This window comes from Xiphophorus maculatus, chromosome 6, assembly GCF_002775205.1.
Source record: "Xiphophorus maculatus strain JP 163 A chromosome 6, X_maculatus-5.0-male, whole genome shotgun sequence".
In the NCBI taxonomy this organism is placed as follows: domain Eukaryota; kingdom Metazoa; phylum Chordata; class Actinopteri; order Cyprinodontiformes; family Poeciliidae; genus Xiphophorus; species Xiphophorus maculatus.
This window is the reverse complement of record NC_036448.1, coordinates 27,261,221-27,278,277: the sequence shown is the minus strand read 5'-3', so window position 1 is coordinate 27,278,277 and position 17,057 is coordinate 27,261,221. Positions and strand designations below refer to the sequence as shown.

The 17,057-nt window shown below is 34.7% G+C and overlaps 1 protein-coding gene across 1 annotated transcript in view; it reads right to left on the bottom strand.

Moving 5' to 3' along the window:
- Window positions 1-4,406: 4,406 nt before the first annotated feature.
- The window catches only part of vipr2 (vasoactive intestinal peptide receptor 2), a 44,072-nt gene continuing 31,421 nt past the window's right edge, over window positions 4,407-17,057 (bottom strand). The window contains exons 5-13 of the mRNA XM_023335042.1: window positions 13,204-13,301; window positions 11,160-11,292; window positions 8,919-9,069; window positions 7,850-7,910; window positions 7,600-7,669; window positions 6,774-6,865; window positions 5,457-5,580; window positions 5,332-5,373; window positions 4,407-4,850 (exon numbers count right to left, since the gene is read on the bottom strand). Coding sequence (XP_023190810.1) covers window positions 4,677-4,850; window positions 5,332-5,373; window positions 5,457-5,580; window positions 6,774-6,865; window positions 7,600-7,669; window positions 7,850-7,910; window positions 8,919-9,069; window positions 11,160-11,292; window positions 13,204-13,301 — 945 coding nt within the window. The 3' untranslated portion in view covers window positions 4,407-4,676. The remainder of the gene's footprint in view (window positions 4,851-5,331; window positions 5,374-5,456; window positions 5,581-6,773; window positions 6,866-7,599; window positions 7,670-7,849; window positions 7,911-8,918; window positions 9,070-11,159; window positions 11,293-13,203; window positions 13,302-17,057) is intronic.

Here is a 17,057-nt window from a genome sequence, read left to right as displayed (position 1 = left end):
ACACAGTACATTGCTTAGAAAGACAACCGTTATCATATCTAGCATGACATTCATTGTGTCTCAATACAAGTACAATGGTTCAAAGTGGAGCCAATGATCAATAATATACATTAAATATTAACATTGAGAAAACAGTGCGTTCTACATGGCAGTGTGTTTAAGAACTTGTGGTTGAGCAGAATAAACACAAAGTGAAAACTAAGTGAAATGTGAGATTTTTGGAAACACTTTTCTTAAGGCATACAGCTTCATGTCAGAACGAGTTGATGTTTTTCTGTTTCCTTAAATCTGTGCAAACGCAAAATGTTTTTACACATGTGGTGCCTTGTTATGTTTTTTATGTAAAAGAAAGCCTGAGCAAAAACACCTGAAAAAGTAAAATTACATAATTATTGAATATTAACAGTTGAAGTTAATCTGTTATGTAAGTTATTTGGGGTTCCACCAGGTGCTATACTTGGCTATTAGTTATTGTCATGGTAAATGTGGCTGAATCTAGAAAGTAAAACATTCTCTGTTGATATCTATAGCTACATAGAAAAAAATTAAGTTGCATTTATAAAATCTACTTTTTTAACAATTTTAGGGCAAAAGATTTACGCTCAACATTTTTGCGATCCAGCTGGGATCAGTTTGAGATTTCACTACTGCAACGTCTTTAAGGCACATTGATATCTTGGACCGACTTATTATAAATGGTTCTTGTGTCTAATAAAGTACTAAATACAAAAAGAGCACTAACAAAAATTATTGGCACTCCCTTAAGACATTTAGCACACAACAATAATGTGAAATTAGAGAAATAATACCAGAAAGCTGGTTGTCTCTGTGTATGCCTTAAGCCAAGTGTCAGTTTTTGTTTATTTTATAGCAACAATGTAATGCAATATTTAATATTCATAGCAAAAGCTGATCTATTTTCTTTGAAAATAAATATACAACAGAATATTTAGCAATACACTAAAACGCTAAAACGATAATTCAGTAAAAGCAAAGAAAGAAGGCGGTTAATATTAAAAGCATTTGATAAACATTTATCCGCCTCAATTATGAGCTTTGAAGAGTTTCTGTTACCAATAAATTTCAGGTACATTTCAAGACTTACACAATTAAACCCACAATTATACCAAACCCTGTCAAAATCAGGTTTGAACTTTAAAAGAAGTGCAGGTTCCATTGGCAGATTATTTCCCTCATAACAATGGAAAAATGTTATAATGGAAGCATCAAAATAATAATAATAAATATTTAGTTAAAACCAGCTCTTGTATCTTGCTGAAAAGTTACTCGTAAGTTAGTTTTGTAAAAATAAATATTTTGTGTTTCTGCAGTGAGACTTCAGATATTACCGTAGCTCCTGTTGTAGTGCCAAATAGTTTCCACTGAGCATTTTAACATATATTACGGTATCTTTGTTCTTTGGACTATTATCAATTATCAGATCTACATATCAGATTTAGATTAATATCTAAACCTGCCAAGAGTATGAATAATTCTGGGTTGTTTAATTTTAATGTCCTCAGATCAGGTTACAAAGAAAAATGTGTTGCTTTAAAATACTAAACACTGGAGAGAAATTGTATTACTGTTATCTAAGAACTGTGAAACTTTGACACTTTAAAGAAATAAGTGAAGTTAAAAGTGAATGAGTGAAAATAATAAGTCTGTCAGAAGAAATATTAGCTTTTTCAGGCCAAATCAGTCATTTGGATCACAAAAACGTCTCAGCATAATTTGTTAAATTGAGATTTTTGTTGAAACGCCAATATGAAAATAAATGGGAAACTTAGACTCTCAGTGGAGATATTTATGTTGCAGTTAATAATACAGATATAATTCAGCAAAAAGATGTTCTGATAAATTAATTTCCTGAGACAAGAAGAACAAAACAACCTGCTGGATGGAAATAATGTTATTTAATTGTTGTTTATGCACCAATATTTTCAATTGTTAAAGAAGTTTACTGTTAATAACTTACTGTTATAGTTCCAAAATGTTTTTGTGTAAAGAAATGTGAATGTTTGCTTTCCAATATTTCTCTTCATAACAAGAAAATGAGACAAAAATCCTTTTCAGACGGGCAGTGAGTGTGAATAAATATCTACAGAAAGATAAAGAACATTAAAACAATCTAGATTCACATTAAACTCTTTTTGAAGAGTTTTAGTCAAATTTCTCTCATGTAGTTTTTAGAAAATATCTCACGTTCATCTCTTCTCTGAGCAAAAACCAAAACACTGTGAAAAATCTGCAGTTTAACTGTGAGCACTGTGCTAAATATCAATTATTACACGCTTTCATGAGCTCTCGTTCTATAATTAAAAACATTATCACTGCTTTACTGCAGCAGCGAACACAAGCTCAGACCCATCAAAGCAGCTAGCAAAGCATTCAGAACATGCACAGCATTTTAACAAAAGCAGCTTAAGAAATGTACATTAAAATTAGACCATTTTCCAGATTCTGAATTGGTACAAACTGCACAGTGCAGCATGAAAAAGCTCAGACAACCTGAGCTGAAGAGCTGACCTGGGTCAAACATGGTTCATGGCCGCAAACAGGAGCACAGTTTACCAAATCAGGTTCAATTCAAAACTTTTAAAGATGCTACTCATTTTCCTGCTCAAGTAAAAGACCAGTTATACTGTGTTCAGAGAAAAACAAATACACTTCATCTTTCCGTTAAAATTAATGCTACGTTGTAGGATTTTAACAAAAATGGGAAACACCAGAATTTTCTGTTGCCTGTCCTCTAAAAGTCGACATTTCCTGATGTTTCTGAGGCATTTTGACATTTTTTGCAAGTGTTTCAAAAGGATAAAATGACCATTTTTGCATTATTGCATTATTTCATTCTCACATATTTAAGCACAATTTCATTAACATCACAAAAGCATTTCAGCAGGCAGCTATTCACACCTTCAGTTGATATTTAATACAAATATCGTTAACCTCATAGCATAATAAATTGAGATATGGGCATAAAATCGATCACTTTACGCTGAAACATCATCCTTCCTAATTGTCTATGTCTTCGGTCGATCAGAATCCAAAACATCTATTTTTCCCATATTTTAACTTTTTCTTTTTAAATGTTGAAATTATGCTGGGCTAACAATAAAACTCTAAATAGTCAAATTCAAAATATTTGTATTTCTAAAATGCAGAATCATAAAAGCTTCTTTAAAGTCAAACCATTAGATCACATCATAAGTAAACACGGAGCAGGACTCGATCGCCTTCAGCAGAAGTACATTTATTTGTTCTGAGAGTTCTGGTGCCCAGTTTGGACAAAATGGCGGCATCATTCAGGTCTGCCACCCTACTCCACTGCAAAAACACAAAGTCTTACCAAGTATTTTTGGTTTCTAATGCAAATATCTCAGTACACTTGAAATAAGACTAAACTAATTTACAAGTAAACTTTCAGCTTGTTTAACTTGAAAAAGACATTTTTTCCTTGTTATAAGTGAAATAATCGGCTGATAAAACAAGGATTTTTTCATCATTATTAAGAAATTATTGACTCACAACAAGTTCTTGTATTTTGCTTAACAGTTTCTTGTACGTTAGTTTTGTCCTTTTTCAAGGGTACCAAGATATTTGCACTAGAAATACAGACAAAAAATCCCAAAACAAACTTAGTAAGGTTTTGTTTTTGCAGTGTAACCTCTGAGGATCTCTCATGCAAAAATCGATACAAAAGAGATTAATAACTCCATAAAAATGACACAATTTACCTACAAAGCCTCTTAAAGGAGCAAATAGAAAATTTAAGGACAGTACCAACCGGTTTATTTGATTCCTGACTCATTAGCCAAACATGGCACCTTTAACAGAAAGCTACATTCACTGCTGAGTCATGTTATGCTTGGTGCCTCTGATTTACAAAAGATATTCACTCTAGTCGTTAACGCTGCCATCTTGTTTTCATCAGACGTTGCTATAATGTTTGTTTTTGTTTTGTGATGTTGAGACAGTTTTCCTCTGCAGACCAAACAGTTTTGGTCTTCCTTTTATTTATATCATTACCCACTTTGTACAGCAGAACTGATGGCTTCATGCACATTAAGATGACAAAAAGATAAACCAAAAAAGCTCCTCAAATATATTTAATGAGAAACATTCATTTTAAACCTCCAGCAGAATCAGTCGAAATGTAAAACTCTCAGAGCTCTGAGGAAACTCCTGCAGATATTTCTAAAGCTGAAACCAAAGTTTGCAAAAATAAATGCAGGTCGCGCCCAAATCTGTCCAAAGATTTTACTCAAGTAAAAGCAAAACGTAGACGTCCAGGAAATTACTCAAGAGTAAAAATAAAAACGTATTTGGTAAAAAGCACTGAGTAACGGACCAAATTATCAGTCATTTAATATTTAAAAATTACATAATCAGACAGAGCAAAATATAAAGTAAAGTGGAAATTTTCATGTTTTAAGAATGAAAATGACAATAATTCATATAAGTAAAATCTACAGCGTATTAAGAAGTACTTCTAGTCAAAAAAGTTACTCAAGTAAATGTAACTGAGTAACTGTAACTCTGCTCCTGTGTGTCCTTCCTGTCAGGTCGCGGCTCTTTCTCAGTGAGAATTTGTGGAACGGTTTGACCCAGGTCAACGCGGGGCTGCGTGCGTTTCCCTCTGTGTCGCTTTGCGTGAAACGCCCGGCCGGGACTCACAGAACCGTGGTCTCGGACTGCAGGATGGACTGGGCTCTGGAGCTGCGCTGGAACTGCATGGTTTGCTCCGACCCGTTCCTGGAGGCGAAGTTGTTGTTGAAGTGTCTAACTCTGCTCAGGTGGCAGTTCAGACACATGCTGCGCCACTTCCTCTTCAGCTCCCCCTGAACCTGAGCGAAACATGTTTTAAACTCCAAGAACTGCTGCAAATTATCACAAAAATGTTATTATGTTTCTACCGAATGCTCTAAATCTTGCAATGTTCCAACATGGCTGCTTGTTTGGTGCTGGAGACTTTAACTGGTCCAAACCAGAGGAGTAGCCAAAAAAACAGAGCATCACTACTTCAACAAAAAGTAGTAAAAATTACTCAAGTATATAGGAACGGATCAGGGCTACTGAATAAAAATAAAACAAAACAGTAATTCTGACCTTAATCTGAGAATTTTGACTTTTTCCTAATAATTTGGACTTTAATCTTCTGAGAAAAAAAGTCAGAATTTTGAGATTGAAGTAAAAATTCTGATAGAACAAAATCAACATTTATAGTTTAAAGTCAAAATCTTGAAAGTGTTTGTAACAAGAAAACGACTTTTGGGTTAAAAGGTTAAAACATTTCCGGCCTTTAATTGGTGATTTATTAGAACTCACCTCACTGTTCAGGAAACAGTACAGGATGGCCACAACCAAACCCTGGAAAAACAACTGCATTCAGTAAAATCGAGCGCAAAAGATGCCTAATTATTATAATTATTTAAAGAAAGTAGCAAGCACACCTGGAAGGACCCGAGAGCCAGGTCAAAAAATATCTTATAGTCTTCAGTGATGGATTCGTCGATGAAGACGACGTAGTGGATCCCGAACAGGGGAATGAGGAGGAGCGTGGATTTGGCCAGCCGCCTGACGACAAGCAGAGAAAACATTCAAATCTAACAGTTTGTCCAAATCCCGGCCTGGGATTTTAGTTTTGTTTACATATTCCCACTGCTTATATGAACTTTATGACTCCTCTGGCTTTCTCCAAAATTGCAAAAATATAAATGTTTGATCAACTGACCACTTACTGCGTAGATTATCTTAATAGATACTGTACATTGCAAAACACAAAATATTACCACATTTTTTAGTCTGCTTTTTAGTGCAAAGGCCTTCCTGCACTTGAAATAAAATAAAACTAATTTACAAGTAACTTTCCAGCAAGATATAGGAATTTGGTTTAAAGTCAATAAATCCTTAATATTGATGAAAAATATATTTTTTAGTAGGAGACTGACAGAATCATGTATGTGAATTTAATTGTAAAAAATAAATTTATAATATTCAAATAGGAGAAGAATCAACATGATACTACAATAACACAAGATTTGACAATTATTAAAGAGAAAGTGAGAGGTATTAATCCAGGACAGGTGATAAAAATAGGTGAGTGATTATACTGATGTGCAACAGCTCAGTGAGAAAAGAACAAGAATAAACACAGATGATAACATATCAAATAAAACGTAAGGAAATAGCTGACTACATATAAACACAAAGAGAAGAACGAGACAAAAACTTATTTAAAACATGAAACAAATAAGATTCAAAACCAAATCTCAGAGGAACAAAACACATTCACAGATTTGGTAAAGTTTCTTCAAGGTTTGGTCAGAATTTTTCTAGCTTTTCTCCTTCTACCTTTTATTACTGTATAAGTTCAACAAAGCTCAGATTTCAGGACAAAGATGCTTGAAGCTTCAAAACATAGTTTCTAGTTGGGAAGCTTCATCAGAAGGTAGAAAAAGATGCAACACGGCAAAAACAGAGATTTCATCCTCTTTTTAAAGGCTGCATCATGAGACGCTGCCTTGGTCAGTTAGTGTTAGGAAACCCTCAGCATTTCTGACAGCTGGAGAATACAAAATGCACAACACAAACTCTGCTGATCTGTTTTTCTAGATATATTTTGAATCATTCAGCTGAATTTACTCTGACTGACTGAGCAGGTGTAAACACACCAGTGTTGACACATATTGTCAGCTCCTATCAGCGATTATTAGCATAAATGCTAAATAAAAGCAGGGTTTGGATAGCAGGATGTCTGTGTGGGTTACCTGTACTGTGATTGGTCGTTGCCGCCGATGTCAGGACATCGCAGCTTCTGAACCAAGATCCGAATGATGTTGATGAACTGGATGAAGTTGACCTGGAGACAGAACAACAAAATCAGGAAATAACTGACAACCTAAAGCAGAAATATGAAGTTTCTGAATGTATGATTTAAGGAGAGTTGGGGAGTAATTTATTACATTTACTCAGTTACATTTACTTGAGTAACTTTTTTGAAAAAAAAAAAAAAAAAAAAGTACTTTTTGGGAGTATTTTTATTGGCTGTTCTTTTTACTTTTACTTGAGTAATTTTATTATGAAGTATCTCTGCTCTTACTTGAGTAAAATTTCTGGATTTTAAAATGCATAAAACTGCATCCCCGTCCCCACAGCTGCAGCATGTTTAATGGCTGCATGGCTCCGTTTCTTCAGAGTAACTTCTCCCTGCAGAGACCTTTAAAGGTTGACAGAGCTGACTGTGGGATGCCGGTCAGCAGGAGGAGAACCAGCAGGAAGTCCGGTGATTTTAATGTCCACAGACGAGGATTTCTCAAACCTGAAAGCATAGCTACTGCTGGAGCAAAGCTCACTGGTGCATGCTAATTAGACAGCTTTTTCAGGCTTATTAAGACCACAAAAGATGGAGCCATCAGTAGCATTTATTTGTCTTTAATTCATACTTGGAAAGCAGCACTAAAAAAAACATTTTTCACTTTGTTCATGTTTAGATTTCCAGAAAATTAAAAAAAAGAGAAACATTTCAACACCTCCAATAAGTTGTACATTTACATCTAGCCTCATAAATGTACTAGTTATTAAACATGAACCTACCAAAATGGAGACTACAATTGGGCCGTTGATCACCCAGTTGGGAATGGGGTTGTCGTTCCTTTCCCAGCATCTACAAGGAACATCAGTGGAAAACAAACCCTTTACATGTGAAGTAATAAAAAGTCAAATTAAAATCTGGATTTTTCTACATTGTTCAAAATAGTAAATTTTAATTATTTTCACACATCTTATGTTGGAGTGAGCCAGATGTGAAGTTGTTTATGGACAGATGGGTAGCAGAGGAACTCACCCCGTGTCTTCCAGGTAAATCCTGGTCATTACCCACACAGAGACGAACACAGTGGGGATTCCTGAATAAAAGAGATTTTTATATCAAATCACAAAGAAGAACTTTGAAAATGAAAAATTAGTCCTCTGCTACTAACAGTTTTTGCTTATTTTCTCAAATATTCTTATTATTAGTGCTTTGTAGTCTTAAAAAATTTAGGTTTAAATTTACTTTTTATAATTTCATAGTGTCTCCTGAGACTCTTTTGTTTTGGACATATAATAAACTTTCTGATGCATGAAAAAAGTGCAACAATTAATGCACCACTTAGTTCCAACTAAATCTTGAAAAAAAATTAGCCATTTTTTGTAGCGATTTCTGTAAGACAATAATACATCCTGAGATTTCCCACATCCTGTAGATACGTTTGAACTATATAGTCTATGTTCCCAAATAATAACAAAAACAACCCCAGAAGTACAAATTAAATTAGATTTAATTCAAAAATATTTTATTACTCCCAAGAATATGGGATTATATACCAACAATGTCACATTTGGAAGAAAATGGGGAAACTTGCAAGCCTAAAAACAACATCTGGACTGTAAAATACAAACTCCAAAAATAGATATCATGAGAAAAGAACATTATGTGGACACAATCAGGGAAATAAAAGCTTGGGTATGAATGGCTCTTCCATGAGACCATGACCTGAAAAATAGAGCCAAAGTACGTAGTTACAAAGTGGATTTCGGTAAACAGAGTGAATGTTTAGGAAAAGTGGTTACAAAGCCCTGATGTTAGTTTTATAGAAAATGAGCGGTCTGAACTGAAAAACTTTAAGAAAAACAGGGACAAAAATTCCCACAAATTATTGGGGGAAGCTTGTGGAAGGAAATCCAAATGTTTATTTAGCAATTCTACCAAACAGAAAGAAAATTTAACTTAAAGTAAAAACAGTCTCTGTTATTACTCTGGAACAGATGAACAGAAAAAGTTTTATCTAATTTAATGTCAAACATTGAAAAATGCCTCTTTTGTTATATTATACAAATGATTTTTTAAATCTGCCATTCATCGGGTTACCTACCCCAGCCGATAAACATGTAAACGATGAAGTGTTGGTTCTCGGAGAAGATGACCACCAGCAGTGTGTGGAGGTAGAGGCCTTCCACCAGCAGCCAGAAGAAGTTAGCCATGATGAAATAATGGAAAAACACCAAACTGGCTTTACATCCCACCTGAAGGAAACACACAGAGCTGCTAATTAAACACCAGTTCAAATTTCTGACAAATCAACATTAAATTTGGTTTCTAATATGTGCAGTAATACACTCACTGCAAATGGTATGACTGTTTGTTTTAGATAGAAGAAAGGAGCAAATTTCCACCAAAATATTCAACCATATTAAGAGTTACAGAAAATTTCCAAATAAAAAAAGGACATTTCCTGAGTTTCAAAAGTTGAAAATGTTCAACTTTTTAAAATTTCTAAAAGTCACAAATTCTTGACTTTCCAAAGTCATTGGACATTTATTTCCATATTTTTTCTACAAAATTTCTGAGATGAATCTAAACATTTCTAAGCTTCCTAAGATAACTAATTTTCAAGTTTTCACACTCAAACATTTCAACATTTTTGTCTAGAAAATTTCTGACAAATTTCTACGTTTTTAAATTCAGACAGTTTTTTTCTAGAAAATTTCAGAGATTAATCCCAAAATTTCAGAGTTTACTGTAATTTTCTACCTACTGTGCCCTAGTACTGTGTCGTGTAATGGGGAGGTGGAAAGAGACGAATATTATTCAAATGAAAATATGCTCATTTGTATTCAGCGCCTCTTGGTCTTTACTCTGTTGAGGCATCTTTTGTTACCATGGACTGCAGCAAAATCTTTTTAAGAGGTGTGAAGACTTTTGAAGAACTCCATAAAACTTATTTCTTATTGTTGGACTTTTAAAATCTCTTTCTGACCAGAACAGCAGAATTAATTAATCTGTTTGTGATGCTTTTTGTTCTGCTTTAAAATTGGGTCATTGGGAGGACAAACGTCATTTTGCAGCACATAATGTCACAAGCAGTTTCAAGTTTAAAGTCCCTGCAGTTATCAGAACATTTTCCCAATGTTAGATGTAAGCAGGTAGAGGACAAACATGAGTAAAGTCAGATTAAGGGCAAAAGAAAAGAAACGTTTATTGGTTTAGGGGTTCAGAAACACTGAGGATGTTATGGAAGTACAATAAGGTTTCACAACATGAAGAACTGTGGTAAGAAATCCTGTTGGGTCTAAATTTGTTTCTAAAAACATGTTTAAATATTGAGAGTGAAATTACATAAATAAAATCAGCGTCATAGTGATAAATATAAATAGTCCAACATATTAGGAAAACACATTTCCTTGTTAAAAATGACTCAATTCCTGAAATTATGTAAAGATGGGAAAATGTAAAATGTTTTGGCAGGTTATATTACAAAAATAGTATGTGCCGCAATAAAACAAAGAAATAAAGAAATAAATACATATAACAATTCACAGAACATAATTTAATAAAATTTATGATTTCTTCTGGGCTGAAACTGCAGTGTAATGAATAAAAGAGGTGAATATATCACCATTTCTACTGCAAAGTTGTCACTTTTAATGCAATTTTTAATGTAACGTTTTGAAAACAAAAAGAAATTCTCCATATTAATCTAACCTAGAAATATTCTCTAATTGTGTAAGACCTTCACTGAATATGGGTTGTTCTCCCATTTGCATGTGACCTCATTTCCTGGGTCAAAGCAGAAGTCATTGACCCGGGTTTAAGTAATTGTGCATTCAGGCTGGACGTGACTGCACAGAAAGCGGCAGAAAATTAACCCAACAAACACGCAAACCACAGATTTATGCCCCTTTCACATTTAAACACTGGATTTTTGAGTTTTAGTTTGTTTGCAGTGGCCGCAGTTTCACCAGAACCACGACAGAAAAGCAGCATTCAGCTTCTATGCACCACTAATCTGGAACAAACTTCCAGAAAACTAAACAGATACCGAAACACTGCCTGCCTTTAAATCAAGGCTAAAAACCCATCGATTTAGAGTTGCCTTTGATTAGTAGTAAATGGAACATTGATGGAAATATTTTATGTGCTTTTGTTTGATGACAAAATTTAATGTTTACTGCTTGTTTCATATTATTTTTTATGGTGTAAAGCACTTTGAACTGCTTTCTTGCTGGTATAATTTGTGGCTTTGTTTTTACTGTACTGTGCCTGTCTCTGTGAAATCCCCTTAATGTTGGCGTGACTCGTCGTTTTTCTGGCTGAGGAGAAGTCGTGACCTCACCAGAGACGGCTGGTTGGAGCACTGCGAGCTTCGGTTGAAGAGGATGGCGTCTTTGACGAGGACGGCCACGGCTCTCAGGATGAAGGAGATGAAGAGGTTGAGGTGGATGTAGTTCCTGGTGCAGTGGAGCCTCCTGTGCAAACGTTGCACAAAATAAAGATAAAAGAGGTAAATTAGTAAAATATTTGTTGATATGACAATACAACAGTTATAAACTGTTGCAATAAGCAATAAATCTCATGATAAATTAGAACAAGTTTGACAAAAGACTCAACTATCGCCTGTTTTGAAAAACAATGTTTACAAAGACTTTGAAACTAATTTTTGTTGTTCTTTTGGTTATTTTATTCATTTATTTGGGATACTTAAAATATCTTCTGGTTTCTTTGTTGAATGTTTGCTAGAATTTAAAGTTACTGAGCTTGAAAATGGTTTCAAAACAACTTCTAGGACAATTTATCATCCAGAAAAATGTGTTGTTTGAATTATTTAAAAGCATTAACAATGATTAAAAAACAATTATAATCTTAGGAGGTGCAACATTTTTCTGTAAGTCATAAAAAACTTGCTCTACCTTCTTTGCAATGGTGATTATTTTCTCAAAAATGTAATTAATGCAATTAAAACGTTAAAGTTGAAAACAATAATTAAATTTCTCATGACCTGCAGAAACAAACACTTTTAACTTGAGAAATGAGAAAGCTGTGAAATGCAAATGTGATCCATTAGTCGCAGAGTCAATTTAAAATCCAATTAAACTCACTGGAGGCTCTTTCTCAAGCTCTATTGATCTGTCCAATTAAAGCACAGAGGGACAAAGAAATGGACAAAGACTTTGGCGGCTTAAAATTAAATATTTAAAACATAAAATGTGGCTTCAGTTTTTGATGGCAATCAAAAACTTTCAAAGGATTTTTAAAGAAAATTCAATCAAATGAAAGGAAAAAAGGGAGGAAATGGAACAAAAACATTTAATTTTTATGACAAGTGCAAAACTTTGAATAAAGCATAACAGACAAGAACTTAGACAGAAAATTAATACCTAAAAGCATTCAGAGGGAGCTGAATACAAAAGTGTCTTAATTATTCTGGGGTCTTGATTACTAGCTTGAAGATGCTTAGCATGAGGTAATTATTACAAGTTGGATCGCCTGCTGTCTGTGCAACCTGGAGATTTACAATCAAAGTTTGAAGAACCGTTAAAAGAAAGTATAAAGTGTATATACAAGTGAAGAAAAGGGTCAAATACTGTAAATGTGTCATCAGTTTTCCCAGCTGGAAAGTTTAAAAGTTTTTTCCGACACCCTATTTATGGTTTCCATTCAACAATTTTCAGATAATGCCTAAAATACAGTTTTAGTACAAAATCCAATAGTTGACATATGAGGCTTGTATTTACATTAAAACCTTAATGATGTCCACTTTCTAATATTAAAGCTTTACCAAGTTTAAATCTGTGTGTTAAAATGTAAATATTTATTGGAGGCCGCTGACTATTTTGTCATTTGTGAGGTCAAGCACTGATGTTGGATGAGATTATCCGGCTCACAGTTTTCACTCTAATTCATTCAAAATGGTTTCTATCAGATTTAGGTCAAGATTCTGTAACAAGTCAGTAAAAGTCTTGAGCAAATCACAAACAAACACACATTATTATAATGAGAGGGGTAGTGAAACTCAATCAGTTGAGATATTTTTTGAGTCATTTTTGCCTCACCAGCCAACACTGAGGCAAAGACAACAGGCCAACGAGTTGTACATCAGGTTTGTAAGGTTATTCGCAGGGCACAAAAGATAAATCAGCATTAAAACCCAAGTCTTTAGCAGTCAGAAAAAGAATGAGGGACGCAAAGAGTGAACACTGTGTCAGAAGCATTTTGCACATACAAAATGGGTGAATAATAATTTTAATGATTTTATGAAAATCAACCTTCAAGGAAAATGCTAAAAAATAAACATTAAATACCGCAGTTACTGCAGCACATGTTTTCATGCTGCCATAGACATAACATACATAACATACTGTTGAAATATTTGGTCTTACCGGAAGAGACAGAGGATGGCGGTGCCTGTCGTCAGAGCGATCAGAGACAAACTGTGACCCAGTGTGTACAACGTCTGAACGACCACGTAGAAGACCAGCTGCGGACAAACAGAAAACACTTTAAATCATTTTCATGTGGTTTCATATGCTCTCCGTCCTGTAAGAAAGCACTGAAGCTTTTATTTGGCATTGAATGCTTTATTTCTCAACAAGAACATTCTCTTTACACCATGATGTTTTAATAAAAACAAAGTAGTTAAATTCAAGATAATCAAATCTTACACCAAAACAAAGAGCAGAGACAGTGCTAAAAAAAATTAAATTAAAAAGCACAGTAAGTATTACACATATCGTCAAGATTTCACAGATTACAAAGCAGACTTTTGATAAATGTCATTTATCCCAATATTTAAGCATTTCACACCAAAGACCAATTAAAATACAGCCTTCTGCATCTTCAGTCATCAACATCAGGAAATGCAACATTAATCTTAGGAGCATGCCAGAAAGAAACCTTTTCTGTTTCACCATCACAAACTGTTTTTCTAAAATCTAAAACATATAGTCAAATCGAAACAAGTAAAGTTCAGCGGATATAAAATCAGCCTTCTTTCAGACGAGGTGAGGAGTGCAGGGTTACCCAACTGCATTCCTATCCTAACTGAGGGAACTACAGCACAGGGCATTCTGGGTAAATGCAACCAAAACAAACGAACTGTCTAGCGCTAGCGGGAGAAATAGCTCATGGTCTTTTACCAACAAGAAGGAAGTTGTGCTTTTGTCTTCCTGAACGGTTTTTGCGTTGCTTCCTTCAGCAGTTTGTGGCACAGTGCCCCCACAGGAGACAGGGGGAACTACTGGTTTTAAATGCAGTGTGAAAGCAAACCGCAGAAGCTAAAAATGCCAAATGTTGCACTTTGGTTCCTATAATCGAAATGAGTCTATCGGACTATCAGGTGCAAAAACATATTATGTCTGGTGTCCAGAATATTTTATGTTGATTTGTTTAGGATTATACAAAGTACAAATTATAAGGGAGTTAATGTTTTTAAAAACAATTCATTAGTCTGGACAATGAATTCAAAAAGTGACCGTTTCAAATATTGTGATGGAAAAAGAGCTGCCTTCTGTTAGCTGGAGCTCACCAACTAGAAAAGGTAACTTAAAAATATATATTCTAGTCATTTGCTTCAAGTTACATAAACTCAACTTTAGCTTCAGATTTCTAGCACAATGATTAAAACGGCTTGCTGCCGGGTCAAACAATAGAGACAGAGTTGTGAGACCACTAATCGTTCAGTCTTCCTTCTGGATCAACTAGTTCAAACGACAAGCAGCATTAGAAGCTTAAAGTCTTACTGACTGCAGCGTTATTATATCACAGCTCCATGTTTCTGTTGAGCTAGCCTGCTTACAGCTCGATGATTTCAGCTGAAATTAAGAGAGGAGAGCAGGACAGGGTGACATGAAGCGAAAGAGAGAGAGAGGACAGCACAATGGGCAATTTGTGACACAAAACGAGCAAATAGGAGGAAGCCGCGGTTGCACAACAAAAAAAAGAGCAGAAAACAGGAGCAGAGTGGAGAGCAGAAGGTGGATTTCACGGCTGACATGTCGTACAGAAGTCCATGTGCATATCTTTAAATGTTTTAAAGATATGCACATGGACACCCCGGTATGTGTTTCCATTTGGTTTTCCTGTGACGGATATTGGGCAGTTGAAGGTTCATGCAGGGAGATGAAGACAGAAATAATCTCCTGACATTCCTAGTGGTCCTCGAGGCGCCGCAGTGACAAACGTTATCCAGAGCAGCTGTCAATCCAGATGACAAACAGCTTTCTGCATCCGCTACGACAGCAGCAGAGTCACTTATTCCACAAAAACAGGACTTAACACATCTTAAATACCAAAAAAATGAATAAAAATGTTCCAACAAAACCTTCACTTGGAAAATAATGACCTTCTGATGCTGAGGGAAGTTTTTTCCCGTTATTTATCAAAATACATAATATAAAACATACAAAAATAATAGAAATGACCATTTTACATTTAGAATGCTTTCCAGACATTATATCTTAAATAGTCATCTAATAACACACCTAAAATAGGAATATAGGGATATATAAACAAAAAAACAACAACAAAACCACAATAAAGAATTAAAACCAAAATAAAAACCAAACCTGAGATTTATAGTAAATTAAACTGATATTGAGAAAAGTTTGACTAAAGGTTGTAATTTTTTTTTTTAGAGATTTACAAAATAATTGTTTTTAATGCTTTCTCAACTGGGAAAAATGTTGTTAAACATTTATGAATTACTCAAATTTATTTGCATATCTCGGTAACAAAGCAGTTCAAAGTGCTTTGTCATAAAAACACAAAAATATAAAGTCAAAGAAACACCAACCAGTGAAAACCAGTAAGAAACATTTTGATGATGACCATCAAAAAAATAATCAATACACATTAAATAGGAATGTAAAATTTGGAAAGCAGTACAATATTTTTTTATTCCTTATTGAAATTACATATTTTCCAGACAAATAATCAATTTGAAGAAGCTTAGATATCAACAAGCATTGTATTTACTTCCAAATATTATTTACAATCTCACTATAAAATCATTTTCTAAGTTTTTTAAACAAGTCAAAAGTGAACTGTTTTTTTTTTAAAAAGTGATTTTCTTGAAGGTTTTTTTGTGGGTCGCTGCAGAGCTGGTGCAGAGAGGCAGCTCTGTGCATCTTGTGAGCTGAAGAGCTTCATTAACTCGACTGTGTTGGAGGGTGAAAGAAACTTGAAAAGAACGATGATTACCAATGTGAACATAATTATTCAGGCTTTGTTAGAGATAAACGTTTTTATTCAAAACAGTCTCTTTGCTTTGTAAACCTCGGTTTGGTACTAGAAACATCTTAGCTTGACGTGAAAATGACTCTCATACCTGCGTGGAGAGCAACAAATACAGAAACGGACGAGTGGAGCATGGAAGCCTCAATCTGCAACATTTAATCCAACATTTTTATTCTTCTTCTGTTAGAGGCGGGGCCGATGACCATCATCATCATCATCATCATCGTTGATGTTAGAAAAGACACCCGATTACCAGAGTTGGGCTTCTCTGGTGTAAATGTTCACTTACTAAGGAAATTACCGTCTGAGGAAGAGAATGTAATGAGTTACAGGCAGTGATCCAATCGCCCAACAGCCGGTCAAAACATGACCAAAGAAAACATGATGTCTCCTTGGACATTATGACCATGACTGGTGTCTCCATCCATCCATCCATTCAATATCAATCTATTCTTCACCCATTCATCTTTTTCCCCATTCATCTATCCATCCAACTGTTCATCCACCCACCCATCCATTGTTATTTATCAATCTATTCAACATCCATCCATTGTCAATCTATTTGCCATCCATTCATCCATCCAACTGTCTAGCCATCCATTTGTCCATTAATACAAACATTTATCAATCTGCCCCTCCTTCCTTCTACCCATCTATTCAACATCAATCCATCCATCCTTTAATTTATCCATCCATTGGTTCATCATCCATCCATACATCTGTTGTCCATTGAGCTGTTCATCATCCATCCATTTCAGATTCCATATTTTACTCCTGACCAGTGGAATTTGTTTCATCACTTTACTTAAAAAATTGACAAAGACTTGATAAGAGAAACACACGTTTCATATTTACTGTATTTTGCTTTTTCTGTCCAGGAAAACCTGAACTGGACCGTCAGCGAGTCTGGATGTTCAGAAAAATAAATCCTGACCACGATTGTTATGCTGCTTTTCTTTTATGTTCAGTCATCTTAAAAAAAACAAACAAAAACCTGAGT